This window comes from Girardinichthys multiradiatus, chromosome 7 (assembly GCF_021462225.1).
Source record: "Girardinichthys multiradiatus isolate DD_20200921_A chromosome 7, DD_fGirMul_XY1, whole genome shotgun sequence".
NCBI classification, from domain to species: Eukaryota; Metazoa; Chordata; class Actinopteri; order Cyprinodontiformes; family Goodeidae; genus Girardinichthys; species Girardinichthys multiradiatus.
Genome location: NC_061800.1, coordinates 28,847,362 through 28,866,710, shown reverse-complemented (window position 1 = coordinate 28,866,710; position 19,349 = coordinate 28,847,362). Strand labels below are relative to the sequence as shown.

The 19,349-nt window shown below is 35.3% G+C and overlaps 2 protein-coding genes across 3 annotated transcripts; both read right to left on the bottom strand.

The window, feature by feature from the left end:
• Positions 1-1,433: 1,433 nt before the first annotated feature.
• On the bottom strand, positions 1,434-3,506 carry gcgb (glucagon b). Its single transcript, XM_047371141.1, has 4 exons — positions 3,393-3,506; positions 3,208-3,314; positions 2,120-2,275; positions 1,434-2,013 (listed from the first exon to the last, which is right to left on the bottom strand). Exons 2-4 carry the CDS (start codon positions 3,300-3,302, stop codon positions 1,893-1,895), a joined length of 372 nt encoding a protein of 123 aa, XP_047227097.1. The 5' UTR covers positions 3,303-3,314; positions 3,393-3,506; the 3' UTR covers positions 1,434-1,892.
• A 2,728-nt stretch (positions 3,507-6,234) lies between these two features.
• Positions 6,235-18,668, bottom strand: LOC124871977 (fibroblast activation protein, alpha). 2 transcript variants are annotated; one of them, XM_047371626.1, is made up of 26 exons: positions 18,527-18,668; positions 18,271-18,355; positions 15,998-16,087; positions 15,814-15,908; positions 15,647-15,721; positions 15,483-15,535; positions 13,823-13,895; positions 13,563-13,683; positions 11,981-12,135; positions 11,749-11,846; positions 11,488-11,617; positions 11,338-11,376; positions 11,147-11,245; positions 10,985-11,055; positions 10,845-10,898; positions 9,409-9,533; positions 9,205-9,261; positions 8,943-9,041; positions 8,592-8,661; positions 8,325-8,519; positions 8,134-8,188; positions 7,955-8,054; positions 7,512-7,570; positions 7,078-7,150; positions 6,835-6,908; positions 6,235-6,644 (listed from the first exon to the last, which is right to left on the bottom strand). In XM_047371626.1, exons 1-26 carry the CDS (start codon positions 18,527-18,529, stop codon positions 6,543-6,545), a joined length of 2,250 nt encoding a protein of 749 aa, XP_047227582.1. In that variant the 5' UTR covers positions 18,530-18,668; the 3' UTR covers positions 6,235-6,542. The 2 variants fall into 2 exon arrangements, with proteins under 2 accessions (XP_047227582.1, XP_047227583.1); XM_047371627.1 differs by lacking the exons at positions 15,647-15,721; positions 15,814-15,908; positions 15,998-16,087; positions 18,271-18,355; positions 18,527-18,668 and having other exon boundaries at positions 13,563-13,670; positions 13,823-15,535.
• Between the last annotated feature and the right edge of the window lie 681 nt (positions 18,669-19,349).

The window sequence follows — 19,349 nt, the reverse complement described above, 5'->3', positions numbered from 1 at the left end:
AAAAACAAAGGTCCGGTATGAACTTTGTAGAGAATGTTCTCTATCCTGTGATGGAATGTCAAGGTTAAGGTTTAAACTTTTAAAACTGTTTACAAGGAAATGAATGTAGATCAAGATCATACATGAACAGTCTGGTTATAAACCAATTAAACTGTGAAACCTTTAAAAACTACACTGTTATTACATGTAATCTGTACATATTTCTGTTTATGTGACTGGTATTATTTAACTATATGTTTATAACCAAATTACATACTATACAATTGAGAAAACACAATGCAATAGTTCCTTGCACCTAAATGATGTTATCCTATTCATGTATTAAAACGTTTATTTATATAAATATATTTTTTGTGGGTTTTAAGATTATACTTATTTGTTTTTTCTGTAGATTTATTTTGTAATGTGAAAAAGTCTTACAATCTTTTGCTTTCTAGTGACAGTGTACTTCTTCAATCTTTAGTATTATATTTCTATTAAATTAACTGCATCAAGCCACTTAACTCTGTCACATGTTTTACCGCTGTCAACCTTTCAAAGAATAAAACTTTGACTTGTGCAGTACATTGTTTTAAAAGTGTTTATGAAAGTATTTTATTGTCTGTATGTTGTCAGTGTGGAAACCTCAATAATTCAAGAAGTTTCCCCTTTTGATTGTAATCGTTTTAAAAAGAAAAGTATTGTTTTATTGATGCTGTAATATACTGAAATGTTGCTGTATATAGTTGTGAAAGAAATCCTAATAAAGAATATGTTAAACCATTATGGCTTTAAAGTCAAATTAATATGCAGCTTTTAAGCAAGGACTTCCTATTGTTAGGCTCAGATCACACATCACATCTCCTGTAGGCAGATTAGATTGTTGCGTTAATGCGTGCCTCTGTTGTAGATGACATGGCAAGAACGCCCAGTGTCAGTGCAGCTGCTTCACCTTCACAGCTCTGGCCATCAAACAGAACACAAGTGGGCAGAGGTTCTCTTTTACAATCAACAGATGGTTTGATGTGCTGCAGATGACAGCTCAGAGAGGTGGGACATCCCTTGAGCGTGTCACACTGCTGACCCATGTGAATTACTGTTTCCTTCTTGGTGCTACGAGGAAATCAGCCAGTCTGATGCCGAGCTGATTGATATGATTTCCTTTTATTTAGCTGAACTGTCCTTTGCGTGCAGGTCTGATCATCATCATCCTTCTCCAGTGAGCAGCTGACAGGTGAAACACATCGCAGTGTTGCCTTGCAGAAATCCCTCTGCATGATTCTCCCAGGGGATTAACATGTTTTTTTTTTTTTTGTTCTACCTCCATAGGCAAGGAGGATGAGGAGAACTTAACAGGAAACAAGTGCTACACACCGGGTTATCAGATTGCAAAGCAATAGGTTAACACTGTGTGTAAGGTACTATTAGCTCAAGTCAAAAAATGGTCCTTAAAACAGCATTTGAATTGAATTTTATTGGATTCTTTTTTTAAAGGATCTTAAAAAGAGGGACCTGTGTAAAAAACATCATGTATCCTCTGCTACTCCTTTTGATTTAACACGTTAAAGATGAAACTTGTACACATTTCTTAACTGAAAACTGCAAGAAAAGGTAGATTAATACTAGATGTGAAGGTTGGACCAGCAACATAATTTTAAGTGAATAAGAAATGATCAAATATGTAATCAGTTAATGCCCCATACAATTTCCAACCATATTTAGTCACTTATGTGTTTTTAAATGTTTCTAAAAGCATCTCCCTCAACCACTGAAGGCCGATAAGGCTTCTTGTGAAGAGGAATTTAATCGCGTTACCAGGAGAAAGTGTAGTACAGGTTGTGACAGATGTAATTGCACAGAATCAGTGAAAAATAGGTGCATCGTTTTTCAAGAACAACAACAGTTTGAGGAGTTTAGTCTCTTCTGCCTCGGCCGGTCTTCAGCCAGGAAATAAACTCTTTGGCTGCCTGGTCCTGCAGGTAGGAGCTCACGTCGCTGGTGTAGGTACCGTCTGCATGGCGTCTGAATAAGCTCCTGTAGTAGAAACAGGATTTGCCATGCCCACTCTGGCTTTATGAAACATAACTTACCAAATACTGTATATCAGACACTTCATTGTAACAGTTAGACATGCACTCACCCATTCCTTTTTGAATTTTTCAGCCACTGGACAAAGTCTTGTGCTCTTCTTGTCTCCAGGTATTTGCTGTAGTCATTGGAAAATGTTCCCTCTGAGTGCCTCTTCATGTTTGGGAACTGGATGGGATCAGTGAAAATTGAGTTTTCACTCAGCAACCTAAAAAGGACACATGATAGAAAGAGCTGAGTTGAATATAACACACTTCTAGAATTAAGCTTTGCAACGTGAAAGCCCTGCTGGGCAGATTCTTCTTCTTTGTCACAGCTACATTGCTAGGTGCAACATTCATTCCTACCAACAAGCACATATTAACAATTAAACCTACAATTAATCATACCCCTGGCAGAACTGGATTTTTAATCAACCAAGAAGTTTTTTTTTCTGGTAGGACATCAAAGACGGATTTCTCAAAACGATAGTAAAATGATGTAAAACAGGCATCAGTTTTAAAAAATGAGACAACAGCTAGATACGGTGCAATATTTTAGCAATATTTACCCAGTTTGTATTTTCCTACTACTCTAATCTTTAGCTTCCTCAACAGATTTAATATCAGATTCATGTTAGAACTTTGGCAGGGTCACTTCAAAATGTCAATATTACTTCAGGTCAGAAGGAAGATGTTGTAAAATGAAACGATTACTTAAAACCTACATCTGCCAGATGTTATGAATGATTCCTTAACAACATGTTCTTACTATGGTTTATATTATTATTATTATTGTAATTTAAACTTTTTGTAGCCATAACTGCCAAACTTTACATTGCAAAGATTTCATAACTCTACCACTAAACTATTGCTATTCAACTTAAAGAAATTACAGCATGGACTAATAAGAAATCTAGTCTATTAAATGTTCTAAATAAAAATAAAAATTATAAGCAGAGTGCTTAGGACAATATTTATCCTTTTCTATTTTGGAAATTACTGTTTTCATGTAAACTAAGAAAATAGTACACAAACTATGATCGGTGGGGCTTGAATCAATTAAATTGTATCTTCTAAAGACCAACTACTACTACTTATGAGAAAAAATAGGACTAAGAAAAGAGATTAATAAGAGTGATCACAAAAAACATGATCTTACAGCGGTGTTCGGTCTGTGTCCTGGTCAGGCACCTGCCAGCTGCTTTGAATGATGATAAGGAGCAGAAGTCCAGCAAGAGACTGAGCACTTTTCATTGTTTGAGCTGCCTGAAAATAAGCAAAAATAAAGATAAATAGTATATTTTCCTAAGCAAGATATTTGAGCTTCAAGAAAAGAATTCTCACCTGTGCTTCTTTGAGGAGATTGTTTAAGAGAGGGATCTTGCTTTGCGTTGATTGTTATCGTTCTTCTCTCCTGCTTCTTCGTGGTCCCCTCCTCATCTGCACGCTCTTATATAGAGGAGCTGAGGAGCATTGTCTCAGGTGACTCCCTCCGTCACAAAAAACCTTAGCACATCCTCAACTACTCTCAAGCCATTAGTCAGCTTCTGGCTCAGTGCTCTGAACGTATTTAACATTGGTTAAAAAATTACAGCGTGACAGCTGGATGGTGAAAAAAATCTGCTACTTTAAGTGTCTGAATCAAAAAGGACATGTACTTTAACATGTACATTTTCTACAGGTTTTGTTATTAACAGCCCATATAGACAAAAAGCAAGAAAAAAACTTAATAATTAAAAACTGGAAAAAGGAAATGAACTAATACAGTTATTACTACAAGAAATATAATCTAACATGTAGGAAAACTTATCAAGTTGTAAACCTTAAGTTCAAATACAGGACATTAAAGGCATAAAACACTGCTGTTTGTTTTAATATCTCTTAATTTATTATCCTGACTATCTTGAGCTACACTGAAACACACTGAACTCCCTTTTCTCCTGCATACATTTTAATAATTTTTAAGGATTGCAAATTGCAAAACTTTTCTAAGATTTTATTGTTTTTGCCCAAGAGACAATTACCAATATATTGCCAAAAGCAACTCTTTAAATTTAACAGTGAGAGTGGCTCTTGTTGACAACAATTTATTGATAGCGAGTTTGATGTGAAACACCTCATATACATCTGAGGTTCTTATGACAAGCCAAAGACAAATGCAACACTTGGTCTAAATAGGTCTCCCCATAGCACACCGTAGCAATGACAATAATATTTTATAAATTGCTTATTTTTGATGAATGAATTTTATGGGCCAAGGTTTGCCACCATTAACAACATCTCTTTTCAATACAACTTGATTGTTTCTCATTTTGTTACATGACCACTCTGGATACCAACATTTTTGATTGGGATTTTATGTGGCAGAGCAGCAAATAATTATTTCATGATTGCGAAGCAGAAGGAAAATGATACATATGTTTCACTGTGTTTTACAAATGAATCCAATTTGATCTTTTTGTATTCACTTCTTTGTAAAACCACTTTTCACTTCAGTTGCTGTTGCAAGCCTTTTAGGCAATGTGTATCAGTTGTGCATATCTAGGGACTAAAACGTCTGCCCATTCTGGTTTGCAAAAAGTCAAGCAGTTAAATTGGACAGAGGGCATCTGTAAAGAACAGTCTTGCCACAAATTCCCAAAGGGATTCAGGTCTAAACTTTGACTAGGCCATTCCCCCTCATTTCTAGCAAAAGCTCTAAAACAATTAGAAGCTTAGGTAACTAAATTTTCTGGCACACATTTGATAAGTAAACTCTTTCTGCCCTTTTTCCACTCTTCTAAATGTCACCAATGGTCAGTTTAAAGCATGGGTTGTATTAATTTTGGATTTTTATAATTTTCCCATTCTCTGATCTGAAACTATCACCCTAACTTGGTATATAATTAACTGAATAGTTTTCAGTGGTTATTATTGTGTATAGTATTAATCCATTTAGATGTAAAGAACTCTATTAATTTGACACTTTCCCTTTCCTTTGCCCATAAACAAATGATATAAATAATAAATATATAAAAATGAATCTGATACAAAAATAAATAAATCACAGAAAGTACAAGTAAAATGATAACATTAACCCCTACAGTTTCCACTGGATTTCTGGTTTAAGAGTGAAGGGGGCTGAATACAAATGAATGTCACAATTTTCAGATCCAGTTTGTAAAACCTTTTTAGAACCATGCATCATTTTGCTTTCACTTCACAACCTGGTCTATCACAAATAAACCCAATAAAATACATTGAAGTTTGTGATTGTAAAATGACATGTGAAAATGTTCAATACTTTCCCAAGGCACTGTATTTTTCTCAGCATACCCAAGTCACAGACAGTCTAATTTTTTTAACATTTATTTAAAATCCCGCATCACTAACTACATATCCAAGCCCTCTAAATAGCAAATTGTAATATGCTTTGCATGAAAACTGATACAGTGTATTACAGTGCAGTAAACTGTTCATACACATACTTAAAAAGATGGGGGCAGAACTCTGGTTGCAAACAACAAATTTATCGGACGCAATTTTAGTTTTATCTGCTGATTAATACAGCACATACAGCAGCAGACTCAATGCAATAGGTGATATATTCTGTTTTATTAAGTTATATAAATGTTTACATTATTTAGTTCTACCAAATGCCTTATAGGCATCTAAGAACTGACCATGAATATTTGTATAGTTAAAATTAGTAGGCCGGCTGTTTCTTGTGATATTACCTAATAGTACAATGTGTTGTGGATAGGTCACCTAAACTGTAGGTTACTGCTAAATAGTAAAGGCAGGTATTCCAAACACTATACTATATAGATTAATAGCTTAGTAATTACCTGATGACCAAACTGACTTTTTAAAATAATTGTTCTGAATAAAAATATTCAATCCAGGGAGCTTTGGATTTGGGTTATATTTATGTACTAGCACTGAGCTGCAAACAAGGCACAGCGTTACATATAACAGATGGATTCCAAGAATTACATGGTAATACTTCTTTACAGCCAGCTAATTGACCATCCCTTTATTGTTTAGTAGCATTGGTAGTTGCTTATTTGTTAACCGTTTGTTAAAGATTGTTGCTTATTAAAACAAGTATGCAGGGGCACAGTTTTTAAATGACAGTGACGGTTAAATGTGGTTGTAATTGCCTTTAAGCACTGACTTGCAGTTTGTGAAAAAGAAAAAAAAGCTGTTTGTATTTAAAAACAATGTTTATTGTATCCTCATCACAGCAATATCAGAAGTGTAAAGACACCACTCCACAACAATCACTGCAGTGTGATTTATCCACTGCATGTCATCACATTAACATTAAAAAACAACCTTTAAATACATGCAGTGGCTTTCTCTAAAAGTCACACATCTTAATAACAAAGGTGCTCAACTTTATGAGCAATGAAACATGTGAAATTCACCTGACTGTTCACAATAATAATAAAAATAAGAGAAGCAAACTGCTTAAAAATGTTACGTTATAAATGCTATAGATTATTTTCACATCTATTGAGGATTAAGGAGGCATTTCTGTAGAAAGTGGCTCATGAGCGTGTATGTATGATGAAAGGCTGGTCCCCTGAGAGAATGATCCTTGTCAGTGTACCACTGAAATTAAAACCAGAACAATATTAGTGCAAAGACACTGATTTTACATGCATTTCTACTTAACCAAATATGCTCAAACTTGTTATTTTTCTTACATAACAATTAATGGTGGTCTTTTTCCATTTGAAACTCTTTAAACAAAAACACATTCAAGACCAACATTAGTCTATTTCACTCTGCCAATATTTACCATTGCCTCAAAATTTACTTGCTCATCCACCAGAGCTTTGGAGATCTGTGCAGCCTGCTGGAAATGGACATTGTCTGAAGGAAGAAAAGCATATCACTACGTGACTGAATGTCAGAGCTGAAATCTTTTTTGGTGCAAAAACAGACCATTTGTGCGTGACTTTATTCTGTTACTAAGCGATGGGAAAAATGGTTAGCGCATGTTCAAAAACAGAATTTAGCAAAAAGAAATCACTGAGCGTACCGTCCGCTGTGCCGTGAACAAGGAGATAGTCAACATTTTTAAAGTTCTTAGCTCTTGATGTGACTGTGGAGTTCTATGAAATGGAAAAGAGAAAATCCAGAGTTAATAATGCACCTTGTGTCTCAAACCAGAACAGTGCATCTTAAATGGGAAATGTATTTTCAGAGCCAAAAAGGCTAACAGTTTTTAAAGTGTTAGATATTCAAAAATCATAGTTGGCCTTTCTATACTTTTCAAAGGAGGTAAGTAATTAAAAAAAAAACTTTCTGACAGCAAAAAAAGTGATATCTAAACAGGAATAAAGTGCAATATATTCATGGTATCGTGAGCTACAAGCCTGAACCAAACTGACAAAGAAAAGTTGTATAAATTAGGACAAATGGTATTTTGACCCTTTAAGGGAGGTTTGATTTGGTTAACTGTATGATGTTTACTTGGTAAGAGTCTGAATTCTCTGATGGCTTTCCCATGTAGCGCTCAGTGTAAACCACATCTGCAAAAAACAAAACACTTGATTAACCCATGTTTGGGTACTGCATATAGCTCAGACTCATACAGACATACTATTTATGGGTTTCCTTCACATTATTCGTGTATAAATTATATACATTTTTTCTCAGTTCTTCATGTTCACTTTAAAATAAAGTTCATTTTAACTCTATGGCAGATTATTATACAGCAGGTATGCTTTAAAAGAGGGAAAACATGAGAAGGAAGGTAAAAAGGAGGATACAATAAAGGAAAGAAAGGAAGGAAAGAAAAACGTTGGTGATGGGACAGAACTGTTGTTTTTTTGGGCCAATATCAATGCTTCACCAGTAGAAACATAAAGAGCTGGTGCTAAGCAAGTACTAGCAAGAAAGTACTGATCACATACCATAATATTCCCACTTGGCTACTGGGGCCACTGCAATCCCACACTTGAAGAGTCCAGTGCCAGCACCCAAAGCCATTGAGGAGACATAACCACCATATGACTGAAGAGATGAGGGTTTATACTTATAAACAAAGAAAATGTAACTGATTTACATCAGAGACAAGACAATGGCAACCTACCCAGCCCCATATAGCAATTCTATCTTTGTTGATAAAACCCATGTCGATGAATTTCCTGTAAGATAGAATTTATGTTATCTCTGAGGAGAAAATAAACCAAATTCCTTCACTTGTAATACCACACTGAGATAAGAAAGTAGTTTAAAGCCAGCATGAATCACAGAAGTGAATGAGAAGTTAATTCTCTTTACCTCACGGCTGATATCTGATCTTCCACTTCAAATGTCCCGAGGCGCCTGTAGATTGCATGCATTATTTTATCGCCCTGGTAACCGCTTCCCCTTCCGTCAACGCTGGCAACGATGATTCCGTGCGAACTGGAGAGGTACGTGCCCCAGTTCAGCTTGTTCTCGTAGGTTACGCTCTGACTACAGGGGCCAGCGTACCTGCGAGGGACAGGGTCATGATGAGGCATTCCAAGAAGGTAAGGTGTGCTGCTCTAAGCAGTGATTACTTACACGTAGATAAGAAGAGGATATTTTTTGGACTTCTGGAAATTTGGTGGCAACATCATTTCATACCACAGATCTGTTGGTTTGAACAAAAAACAAGATTTGAAAAACAGGAAGAAACTGATGCTTTTCAGAAAGTATTGTTGTAAGCTTTTTATGAGGCATTATACCAACATAATAAATTTATCAATATGTATAATGCTATTTAAGTTTTACGCAACGTCCCAACTTTATTGGAATTAGGGTTGTAGTTTGAAGTGATGTTTTACAGAATGATGCATCTAGCCAAAAAGAAAGCCTACATGTACAGTTTTAAATGAGAATTTATGTCTGTGGTTTAAACATGCATTTTCTCACCAAATCCTGCGATCTTTATGGTGCCATATTTCATTGTTGGCATTTGAAATTCAGACAGCAGGTTTTCCAGATCCTTGTTGTCTTGCAAAATCAATAGCTCTAAAATAAAAATAAAAATATACAAAAAAAAAAAAAACCTTAAAATTACTGATGTACATTCAAAGCAATCAGATCAAACATTTTCTAGTTTTTTATGTTTTCTTTTTACATTTTGGTCACTTGAAGACACATAAAAATCAGTAAATCATAATAAAAAAATGACCTGTTCCTGCACCCGAGTCCCTGTTATCCATAAGTGTGTAAAGGGGCAATCCGGGTCCTAGTCCAAACAAAACAGACATAAATCCGCAAAGACACAGCACACCAATATTAGCCATCTGTGTGACGTCTAAACTTTGATTATTGTTCACAGATATTTCCTGCATGGTTGAGTTATTGCTTGCGAACACGTATAAAGCTAACTAACCGTAGCAGTCCATTCGGTAGAAGGAGGCGTCAACGCTTAAGTAAGCTGAGTTGTACTGACACCTGTCTTTGTCCAAGTCACAGGTGAGGCACTGGGGGGCTGAGGGGCTGCTTCCAAGCATAATCCTGACAAAAAAAAGGAGAAAATCTTATGTAAATATTGTTTTACAAAAGTCTAACTAGCTCTTCCAACAGTGTGCGTCTTTCTTGGTTCTACAACTCATATACAGAGCAAGGCTTAAAATAAATTCATTATAGTATTACTTATAACATTGATGAAAACCCCATCATCCCCAATGTGCAAGTAATCACACCCCTTGACATTTTGGAACATTTTAGAACATTATAACTGCAAATTTCAATTTATTTTATCTGAATTTTTGGTGTCATTTTTGGTGTCATTTTCTTACAAATTAGTTGATCTAAAGAACTAAAGTTCTGCAACAGAGCAGCAGTATGAATGCTGAGATTAAATTAGACATGTAGGCCCGATTTACTAATTAGGTAACTTCTGAAGGCAAGTAATCGAACTGAACTTTATTTATAGGTATCCCTGAACATTTTTAAACCATGCATCATTTTAATTCTACTGGCTGTTTTGTGTTGGTCTATCATATCAAATCCTTAATACACAGATGTTTTTTGGTTGGAAAATGCTAAAAAGAAGTGGAAGAGAGTCAAGCATTACAAATACAAGGCCCTGTAAAGTGGACGATCTGTGATTCTGGTGGGCTGTTTTTCTTCCAAATGCCCCGATGAACCTTGTTAGAGTACATGACATCACAAAGTACCAACTACCAATGCAGTACATATATATTTTGATGCAAACTTAGTAATCTCTGCCAGAAAACTGAAAATTGTTTGTAACTGAGTTGTTCAGCAACATTTTAAGACAAGGGGTACCAATAACTGTGATGCACATGGTTTCATGTACAAATAATACAGCCTTCTCCACTGAATTAATGTATTTCAACTAAAGACTGGATTTTTCCAAAAAGGATTAGTTTGACATTCTGCTACAGCAACAATTTGTTAAGACTCTTTACCAGACACAGGGACACTGTAGCTTCTGTATATGAATATGAACTTGGGTTGATCAATGTGTTGTAAATGTACTGTCATAGCAATATGAATGTGCACAACAATAATGTTGGAAAGGACAGTTTAAAATTCATACACTTATGACTAATATGTTGCAATTTTGCATTTTGCATCCCAGTAGCATTTTCAGCCTGTTGTTTGGAGCCTCACTGTTAGATGTCCATACCTGACAGATTACATATTGTTGGAAGGACACATGAGAAAAACAGTCAGGAAACTGTGGATTTATTGCAACTGATATATAATTTGAATATTTATGATTTTCTAATATTGTATCACCCTAAGATAACCTTAACGTTGTTCTTCAGTAAGATAATAGGCACAAGAACTACTTACTTGTAAAGATTTCTCTTGACAGGAATCCCTTGATGCTGATTACTTACAAAATATCTGTGGAAAGCAATTTAACATAAGTGATTTTTATGTCTACCAATATATGTATGAATTTGCATTAAATCTGTTGTTTTTTCACTTACATGGCATCTCTGGTTAATTTTGATATGTAAATAACTTCCCATTTCCCAGACGTAATTGGTGTGGCTTTACCCTTATTAAAAAAACAAAAAAAAAACAATTCAATAAATGAAAGGAAGAAGGGAATGATTTAGCTGCATATTGCCAAAAAATATTTAACTTACATTTTTTATGTGATGAATATGTTTGTAGCCCTGAGTGTTGCTCATTACTTTGTAGAAACTGAGCTTATCCTCAGCAAAGAAAAGGGGCAGTGGCATATACTGGGAAAAAAAGAATCATTCAATAAGCACACATTAAATACAAATTATGAAAAGAAAATGTGAAAAACATGAATAACTTTTTGGGAGCTTACATGACCAATCCAACCTGTCTTGCTGGTTTGCTCAAATGTCTGTGAAGAGTAAATGTTTTAATTTAGCATCAGTTGAATTCTTAGAATCATCTATTTGGAAACTAGTGAGGATTTCCTGTCAGAACAGGTAACTAGAGTCGTGACATCCACCTCTCTCTCTCTCCAGCTGCTCCCATCAATGTCGTAGATGGCTACGACCACATGATTCTGTCTCCTTGTGAGCCACTGCACAGCGACACGTTCATCTGTTGCCCAGGTCACTGAGCTCAAAATGTGATCACTGCGTAAAAGGCAAGAGAAAGTGACAAGGTCTCCAATTGGGGCGAATTGTGAATACATCACATTTACCTCTGCTTTGAAATTAGGATGAAGCGTTAATGCAGGATTATTAATATATATATATATACAGACCCTCCAGCAATGGAAGCAGGAGGAGCAAGATGTGAATGGAGGGTGGGATTTGCAGTGTCAACAACAAACAGTTTCACTTTGGTAAGGTTTGATCCGGCCTATAATTAAGATCATTTTTAAACAGAATAAACAGAACAATGCATTAGATTTCTATAATAAAAAATAGCAGTAACCTCTCACATCATTTTGCTTGTAACTGACTACATTTGTTTTAAAAATCATATAATCAAACCTTTGGGTATGGAAAAGCCACTGTTTGAGGATATTGCTCTGATCCATACCAAGAGAACTCAACCTTCTGAACATCTGTATCGTTAATCTCTGCATAAGCCAAGAATTTTCCAGTTGAAGACCACCATATTGCTTCATTCGAAGCAAAGACTTCCTCTGAAAGTCAAAAAGAAATTGATTTGTCACAATATTCCACACAGAAAAGTACACAAAAATCTGCTAGGTTATTTCTTTTGTTAAAATGCAGGGTTGGAACAGATGTTTGGTAGTTTTAACCAAACATTTGAAATTCTGATTTGTTGGGTTAGAAAGTAATCTAGAAGGAGCCTTTTTTGAACTGTGCAATAATCTGATCATTTTTCAATAAAACTCTTCCAAAGGATAACATACAAAATAGTAAGATTATCCTGCACAATAACAAACAATAACAAGTTTGTTCACATACAGTATGCTAACATTAGCCTTTGCTCACTAGTTAGCCCAAACAGTGCTATGTTCAAAATTTTGACAGAAGATCTGAATACTACAGAGTTTTACAACTGTTAACAAGCACTTAGCATTTCTTAAGAGACGCTTGACACAGCAGCACATCTATATTTTACTTGATTTGTACCCAATTCTGTGTGTTATTTTTGCATTTGGGTCAGGAAGCTCCCTAGTAATGACAGGTGATATTGATCTTGATCTGGCTCCGGGATTTTGATTGTCTATAGCGTCAGTGATAATACGTTGGGTGGCGGAGGTATGCAGCCAGTGACTGTCTTGTTAAGGTATAATTCAATGCAGTCAAATTCAGTTCATAAAACCAGTTGATAAAAAGTGTTCATTCTGGAAGACTTTGCAGCAATCCCTCCTTTTGAACAAGTAGGCGTGGTGAGTTGACTCAACGTGTCTTAACTGAAAGAACGTCCACACCAGACTTTGTGACAGATCAGACCAGATTCAACTGTGGTTGGTCCAGTTTACCCATTTAAAAAAGCTTTGCATCAAATTAGTGATTTGTCTATTATTAGCTGTTTTACTATAGTTTTTAAGCAATGTCACTGCAGAAGTAGGTGGTTTTTCTACTGTATCTAAGGCTTGGAATACTGGCAGATAGTGTGCTAACATCTGAAAATGGAACAGAAACCTTTTAGAAATGTGTTTACTGTGTAACAACAATATCATATAGTATCACATGCGTTATGGGAGGGCCAAAACAAAAGACTTTAAGTCAGTATAAACAGGGTAAAAAGGGCATTTTTTTGCAGTTTTGTTCCAGCAATATATGATTATGAAGTAAAAAACAGTTTTTGTAGTGGTAACTTAAATTCATAATGACTTTAAATCATGCTGATGGGTGTGTGTTTTAAATATTATCCATAAATGCTGTCCACATTGGATTGTTTTCTTCATTTGTTTAATATGATACATTTTCAATGCAGATTAAAAAATAAAAATATTTAACTCTGGTTGAGTTAAATCAATTGAGATTAATTTTGATCCATCTTAAACCCAGGACTGGGTTAGAAAAATAACCCAAACTGAGTTGTTTTTAACCCAGCAGTTTTTTTAGAGTACATATCAACACCAAGCTTACTTACCCTCATATATCCAGTCAGGGATGCCATTGAGGACCTCATTCTTTTTCCCATTGTGAGTCAGCTGCACTGCTTCAGCAGTCACATTGGAGTTTAAAAAAATGTTGAAATCTGAGACATAGGCCTACAAAGTAAATTTAATGTATAAAATATATACAATTTTTTACACACAGTAAGAAAATGTCGTCATATCTGCACAGCATTATGAATCACTGTTTAAGTAAACTAGCTAATACACCAGGGAACAAAGACTGTATACTCACATATTGGTTTCCTTTTGGTGCAAAGGTAAAATACTGGACCACACGTGGAAGGCTCACTGGTGTTATAAAGGTTCTGCAAAGACATAAAAGTATTTAGAGTCCTAACTGTTTTTGTATGTACCAAAAGTGATCATAAAGGGATTAAGCTACAAATTAAACAACATAACAACAAAAACAAAGAAAAATCTCACATAACTAATCAAATATGACAGGAGATAAAGGTTTCTTTGTGTCAACTGGATGACAAAATGAGAGAGAAACTTAAAATAAAGCTACAGTGAAAGTTGTCTCAACAGAAGTTAGCATTCTTTGCAAATTCAGGTATTTCAGTGCAGGCGGCTCTAAAACCACACTGAATGCATGATTGGCCTCTTCTTCCACACATATTACATTAGGAATATTAAGAATGTAAATGCATGAATAAAAACAGATTTGCCTGATTAAGAAAAATGTTAATAGTATAAATTTGATCGTAAATGCAATTTATGTTAAATCTCTGGACTTATAAATATTTTTGCTTTCTTAAACGTGACACTCAAGAACTCCATTTAGGTTTGTGTTTTAGATGTAATATATACAGTGTCAAGTGACGTTTGTGGCTAAACCTGACAAATGATAAAAAAATAAAAGAACCTAAAACAAAAACAAAAAACCTAAAGCTATATTTTTATGAATAACCACCTATCTTTGATTAGGTCACTTTTTTGACGGATTGGACAAAAAAAAATATTCTAGTCTTGTAGACCGAAAACATGTATTTTTATTACAACTTTTATGACTTATGTTACTTTTATTATGACCTTCGCCTGTGCAAGAGCCTTGCAGAAGACCTAAAGGGAGCAGATTTTTTTCAAATGTGAACTAAAGAGTACATCTATTTAGTCTGGCTTTTAGTTAATAATTATTTATTTAGAATTTCTGTTGTATTATTTTTTGATTAATTGACAAGTATTATAAATAACAACTGAATATTTTAGCGTTTGTAATTATTTTAGATTTTATGAAAAATATTTTTTATTTCTGTTCCCTATAATTTAGGTTTTCCGAATGTTAGGTTAATTATAATTTATTTTATTTATTTCCAGAATTTTCTCAGCAAGTAGACAATTGCATTTCCTCAGTTCCTCATCTTATTTAATAGTTTACTTATTTATCTTTCTTGGCTTAGTTTAATTATTTCTAGAGTGTTTATGTCTCTGTTTTTAACCTATGTAAAGTGCTTTCTGTTAAACTTCCCTGTTAATATATGTGCTCTAAAAGCTATGATTGATTGATTGATTGGGTTAGGGTTAGAGTTTTCCTTTTTACCATATATGCCACTTAATCAGATCCAAATGTGACACATGTGAACACCTTCCACTCTTTGTCACCATTCCTGAGCCATTTCTGTGGGGCCCACTGCTGCCCTGGAGGAAGTGGGGGTTGCAACTCTGAGGAGCTTGTGCTACCATGTGGTGTCTGTGTGACTGGTCTGCAAAAATGCTTAGTTGGGTGTGAAAGATTAAACTGGATGTCAGTTTTCAAAAGAGAAAACATTTTCTTCCTTTACAAGTCATCATGGTTTGCCTTTTCTTTAATTTTTTGTATTAGGGGTTTTCCTTCTTTTTTTATAGATTTTTGCACATCAAAACCATCTACTAAAAAAGCAAAGTCTACTTACGATTTCTCCAAGTCGTAGATGGAATATGAGGCAGAATAGGAATGTCTAAATTTCTGTAGGATTTTAGACACATCATATGTTTCATACTTATACCATACCTATCAGGTGATTTGGCAGTTTAAAGAGAAACATTACAACAAAAACATCTATTAGGTGCTTCTTACCTTAGTGTAATTGCTTTCAAAGGCAATGTATTTATGATCACCTGACAACCAGTAATCAGTAGCTTCCACTTTGGCCTGAAGTTAAAATAAGTACAAGATATTTTATTATTAAGTTCAGATTAAGAAGTTGTTGTGAAATAATATATTAGACTAACTATCTGCATTACAAAGGTTGAATTGCTCAAATATAGGGTCTTGTCCATAGTTTCAGCATTGTAGAGATAAACATTCCCATCTCTTTCTTTATGCACATACTCCTTATCTGCAGCAACAAGGAAAGGAAGAAAAACTAAGTTTCGTGGATTTATGGGACCAGCAAGACAAGAAGGACAATTTAACAAACACTATTACCCGATATCCAGTACAAACTGTAGGATTTCTTTCTGATGGTGTCATTAAAGTAATCCTGAAGAGTGAATGGCCTTTTTGTGGCTCCGGATCCTGGACAGATACACAAACATGCACTTTTAAACCAAAACCTGCTGCTTATGGTATTACAAGTGTTACTTAGAAGGTACAGTCATTTTTGTCAGCCTTCGTTATTCATTCACAAATTTAAATGAAATGATTAAGGCTGACTTCAACTATTCAACTATTGCCCATCAATTTTAGCCATTTTATTATTCATACTAGAAAGGCATAGAGCACTTTTCAGGGACACACTTGGAAATTAAGGGTCAGGAACTGTACTTGCAAACACACTCACAAATGTAAATATTTTCTCACCGGGATATTTTTAATGGAATAATAACCACTGTGTTAGTACTAACTTCACACAAAATATGTAACCTGGTCAATGTTTCAGGCAGACTTTAGCTATGCAAATAGTTGCAACATTTCCCCCTCAAAAGTAAGAGCTTGTGGGTAGCTAAGTGTGTATATGTGCAGGTGTGATTTAGGCTGTTACACACACATGGAGCGGATTATTGATTACATGTATTCCTCTTGTACTGCCTTAAACTTTAACTATATAAACCGATGACTCATGTCCTTCACATTAAAACTGGCTATGGTAAGTTTTTTTCCTGAATCCCATATTTCTTGTTACTGTGCAGAGCCTGCTGCCGGTAGGGAGTGAGTCCACCTGTGGCTTTGTAGGTACAGCAGCGATGAGCAGAGAGATGAAGCTCCATCTTAATACATTTTGTCACTTTTGACTTTTCTGTCCGGCCATCAAGAAGGTAAGCATAGCTAAAATAACAGAACAGATGTTGGTTTCAATTTTCAGGAGTGCCGATTTTGTCGGCTTCCCAAACATCTGGATTCTATTCATGAGAAACAGCAATACTGTAAATCTTTAAAAGTGGTTGCAACTAAAGACATTTTCTAAACAGTCAGATATTTTAACAAATTTCACACTTTTATGTTTTACTTTCTTACAATTAAAGTATGAAACTATGCGAATAAACTTTATTAAAACTTCAGCAAAATTAAAATACAGTCTTCTGAGCAAAGAGAACAGGAGATATTTAATCACATGTAAATAAGTTGCCAAATCTATATATATATCTATATATAGAGAGATATCTCTCTCTCTCTCTCTCTCTCTCTCTATATATATATATATATATATATATATATAAATATCTATATATCTATATATATAGATATAGAAATATATAGACTTCAACCAAATACTTCTTCATTGACTACAGATTTATTTAAACACAATTTTTGATTGTTTTTTAAACCAGTATTCTAGTTGTAAAACAACAAAAAAGAGCTTGAATTTAGGACCACCTTAGATTGAGACAAGATTTAAAAAAAAAGGTCAATATTTTAACTGATCAATCTGGAATTGGATGTTTCAACTAAACGTTGTGGTTTTTAATTCTTTCTTCTAGATTAAATAATGCAAAAATATATTTTAGTTCTTTATGTTCTGTTCAGTTACATACATATTTGGCGAGGGTGTGTGTGGTATATCCTTACCTTGAACATCTTCCATACAGGAACCACCACTGTCAGGGTCTTTTTTATTAGCCAACTAAACTTAGGCCAACAATTACTGGCCTCCCAAAAAGTCTTGAATTTTAACATGGACCGTAGATCTTAACAATGTTATATTTGTGAATGAGAATTCCAGAAAATTTTATTTGATGGTTTCAGCGTAGATAAATTAAAAGATTTTACCTGGTTTAAAATTTAAATGAAATGACAAGCTTACTTATTAAAAGAGCATAGTTTGGTGGTAACAGTTACATTCCTATCCTATGAGTTTAATATTTTATTTGAGCTCGATTTGTTCACAAATATACATCTCAGCAAATAATATTTATCAAATTTTCATCTGTGATTGTTTTTAAACTCTGTCAAGTAAACCTTGACTGCCTCGCCCAGATTTCACCAAATCTTTATTGAAACTCTGTTACTGGTGGTGATGTTATTTAGAGAAAGAGGGGCCCCGAATCAAATTCTGCTTAAGGCCCCATACAACCTTGGGCCAGCCCTGGCCACTGTTTCTTAGAGGAGTGTACCATTCCTAGGTGGAATAGTTTAACCCCTGAGCTGAGTGCCTATAGGGGAAGCGAAAGGGTATGCAACCCTGGGAAATGGGATTCCGTCTTAACGCAGAACAGAGACAGACGGACCAAGAAGGCAGGCAATAGTCCAGAAACACTTACTGCTGTAATAAACTGCTGGGATTGTTATTAACGTGATGACGACAGCCGCCCCGATCACTCCCAACATCAGCCTGTTGCTGCAGCCCTGTCAAAGAAAGGAAAAAGCTACCAAGCAATATAGACACGCTGACGCTGCAGTATCCTTCTTCGGAGCCTTTTTAAAGTTATTATTATCATCTAATGCTCAATAACTATCTTGCTTTAATAAACCATTTTTTCTTGCAGATTTGATGTGGGTTTTAAATCGCTTACTGACCATGATGAAGTTGCCGCTGTAGCTCTCAGCGTGATGTTCCTCAGAAGTCGCGGTCTGCAGTCTCTCCTCGGACGCGCAATCTGGTCAGCATACTCTCACTGGCAGAACCGACACTGAGTTCTAATTCAATAACATACAGATGAGCTTCGGGGTTTCTTATTCCTCGCCGTGCATTCCTAGAAGAAGCCCAGCCACACACACCCACACACACACCGAGGTAGACGGCTCCTCGAGTCCGGAGCACAACTTTCCAGGAGCGCACAACTTACTTGTAGCTCCTGGTTTTAGGAAGTGGCTTTTTTCTTCGCTTAGGGCGCACGGCGCTCACGCAACAGGCGCGGTACAGCAGGAAAAACCGGCTTTGTTTCTTGAGTTTATTTACCCATCTCCTCGAGGTACATTGTTTTACAATATTATTTATACCCATTACATTTTCTTTAGTCACTTTACAGCATCAAACTTAACTATACGTTATTGGGTCCAGGACAACAAAGTACTGCGGATAAAGTGTGATGAAACAAGTATGTCTCCACCAGTTTTGCTGATTTTTGTTGTTCAAGCGGATCGGAGAGCCTATATGAGCAGACATTTTATAAGTCTGTTCTATTTGATTTAGGTGTGCACTTTGATCCTTTCGCACATAAATATGAACTTCTAAATCATGCAATTTTAGCTTTGTCTGAATGTTTAAGGTCACTGTCCAGCTGGGATGTTCAAATCCATTCCAGTCTCAAACCTTCTATAACCTCTAGCAGGTTTTCTTCAAGGAGTGACCTATATTTAATTGTATTTAACAGCTAACCTGTTGCTGCTGAAGTAAAGC

What these genes read in the sequence shown, in the direction of transcription:
- gcgb (XM_047371141.1), bottom strand. Translation starts at nt 3,302, where the DNA reads ATGAAAAGTGCTCAGTCTCTTGCTGGACTTCTGCTCCTTATCATCATT. An exon ending in GACACAGACCGAACACCGCT is followed by an intron (nt 2,276 to 3,207) that starts GTAAGATCATGT and finishes TGTCCTTTTTAG; the next exon opens with GTTGCTGAGTGAAAACTCAA. An exon ending in AAAAATTCAAAAAGGAATGG is followed by an intron (nt 2,014 to 2,119) that starts GTGAGTGCATGT and finishes TTTCTACTACAG; the next exon opens with GAGCTTATTCAGACGCCATG.
- LOC124871977 (XM_047371626.1), bottom strand. An exon ending in CACCAAAAGGAAACCAATAT is followed by an intron (nt 13,684 to 13,822) that starts GTGAGTATACAG and finishes TTTACTTTGTAG; the next exon opens with GCCTATGTCTCAGATTTCAA. An exon ending in CCTGCTTCCATTGCTGGAGG is followed by an intron (nt 11,618 to 11,748) that starts GTCTGTATATAT and finishes CCTTTTACGCAG; the next exon opens with TGATCACATTTTGAGCTCAG.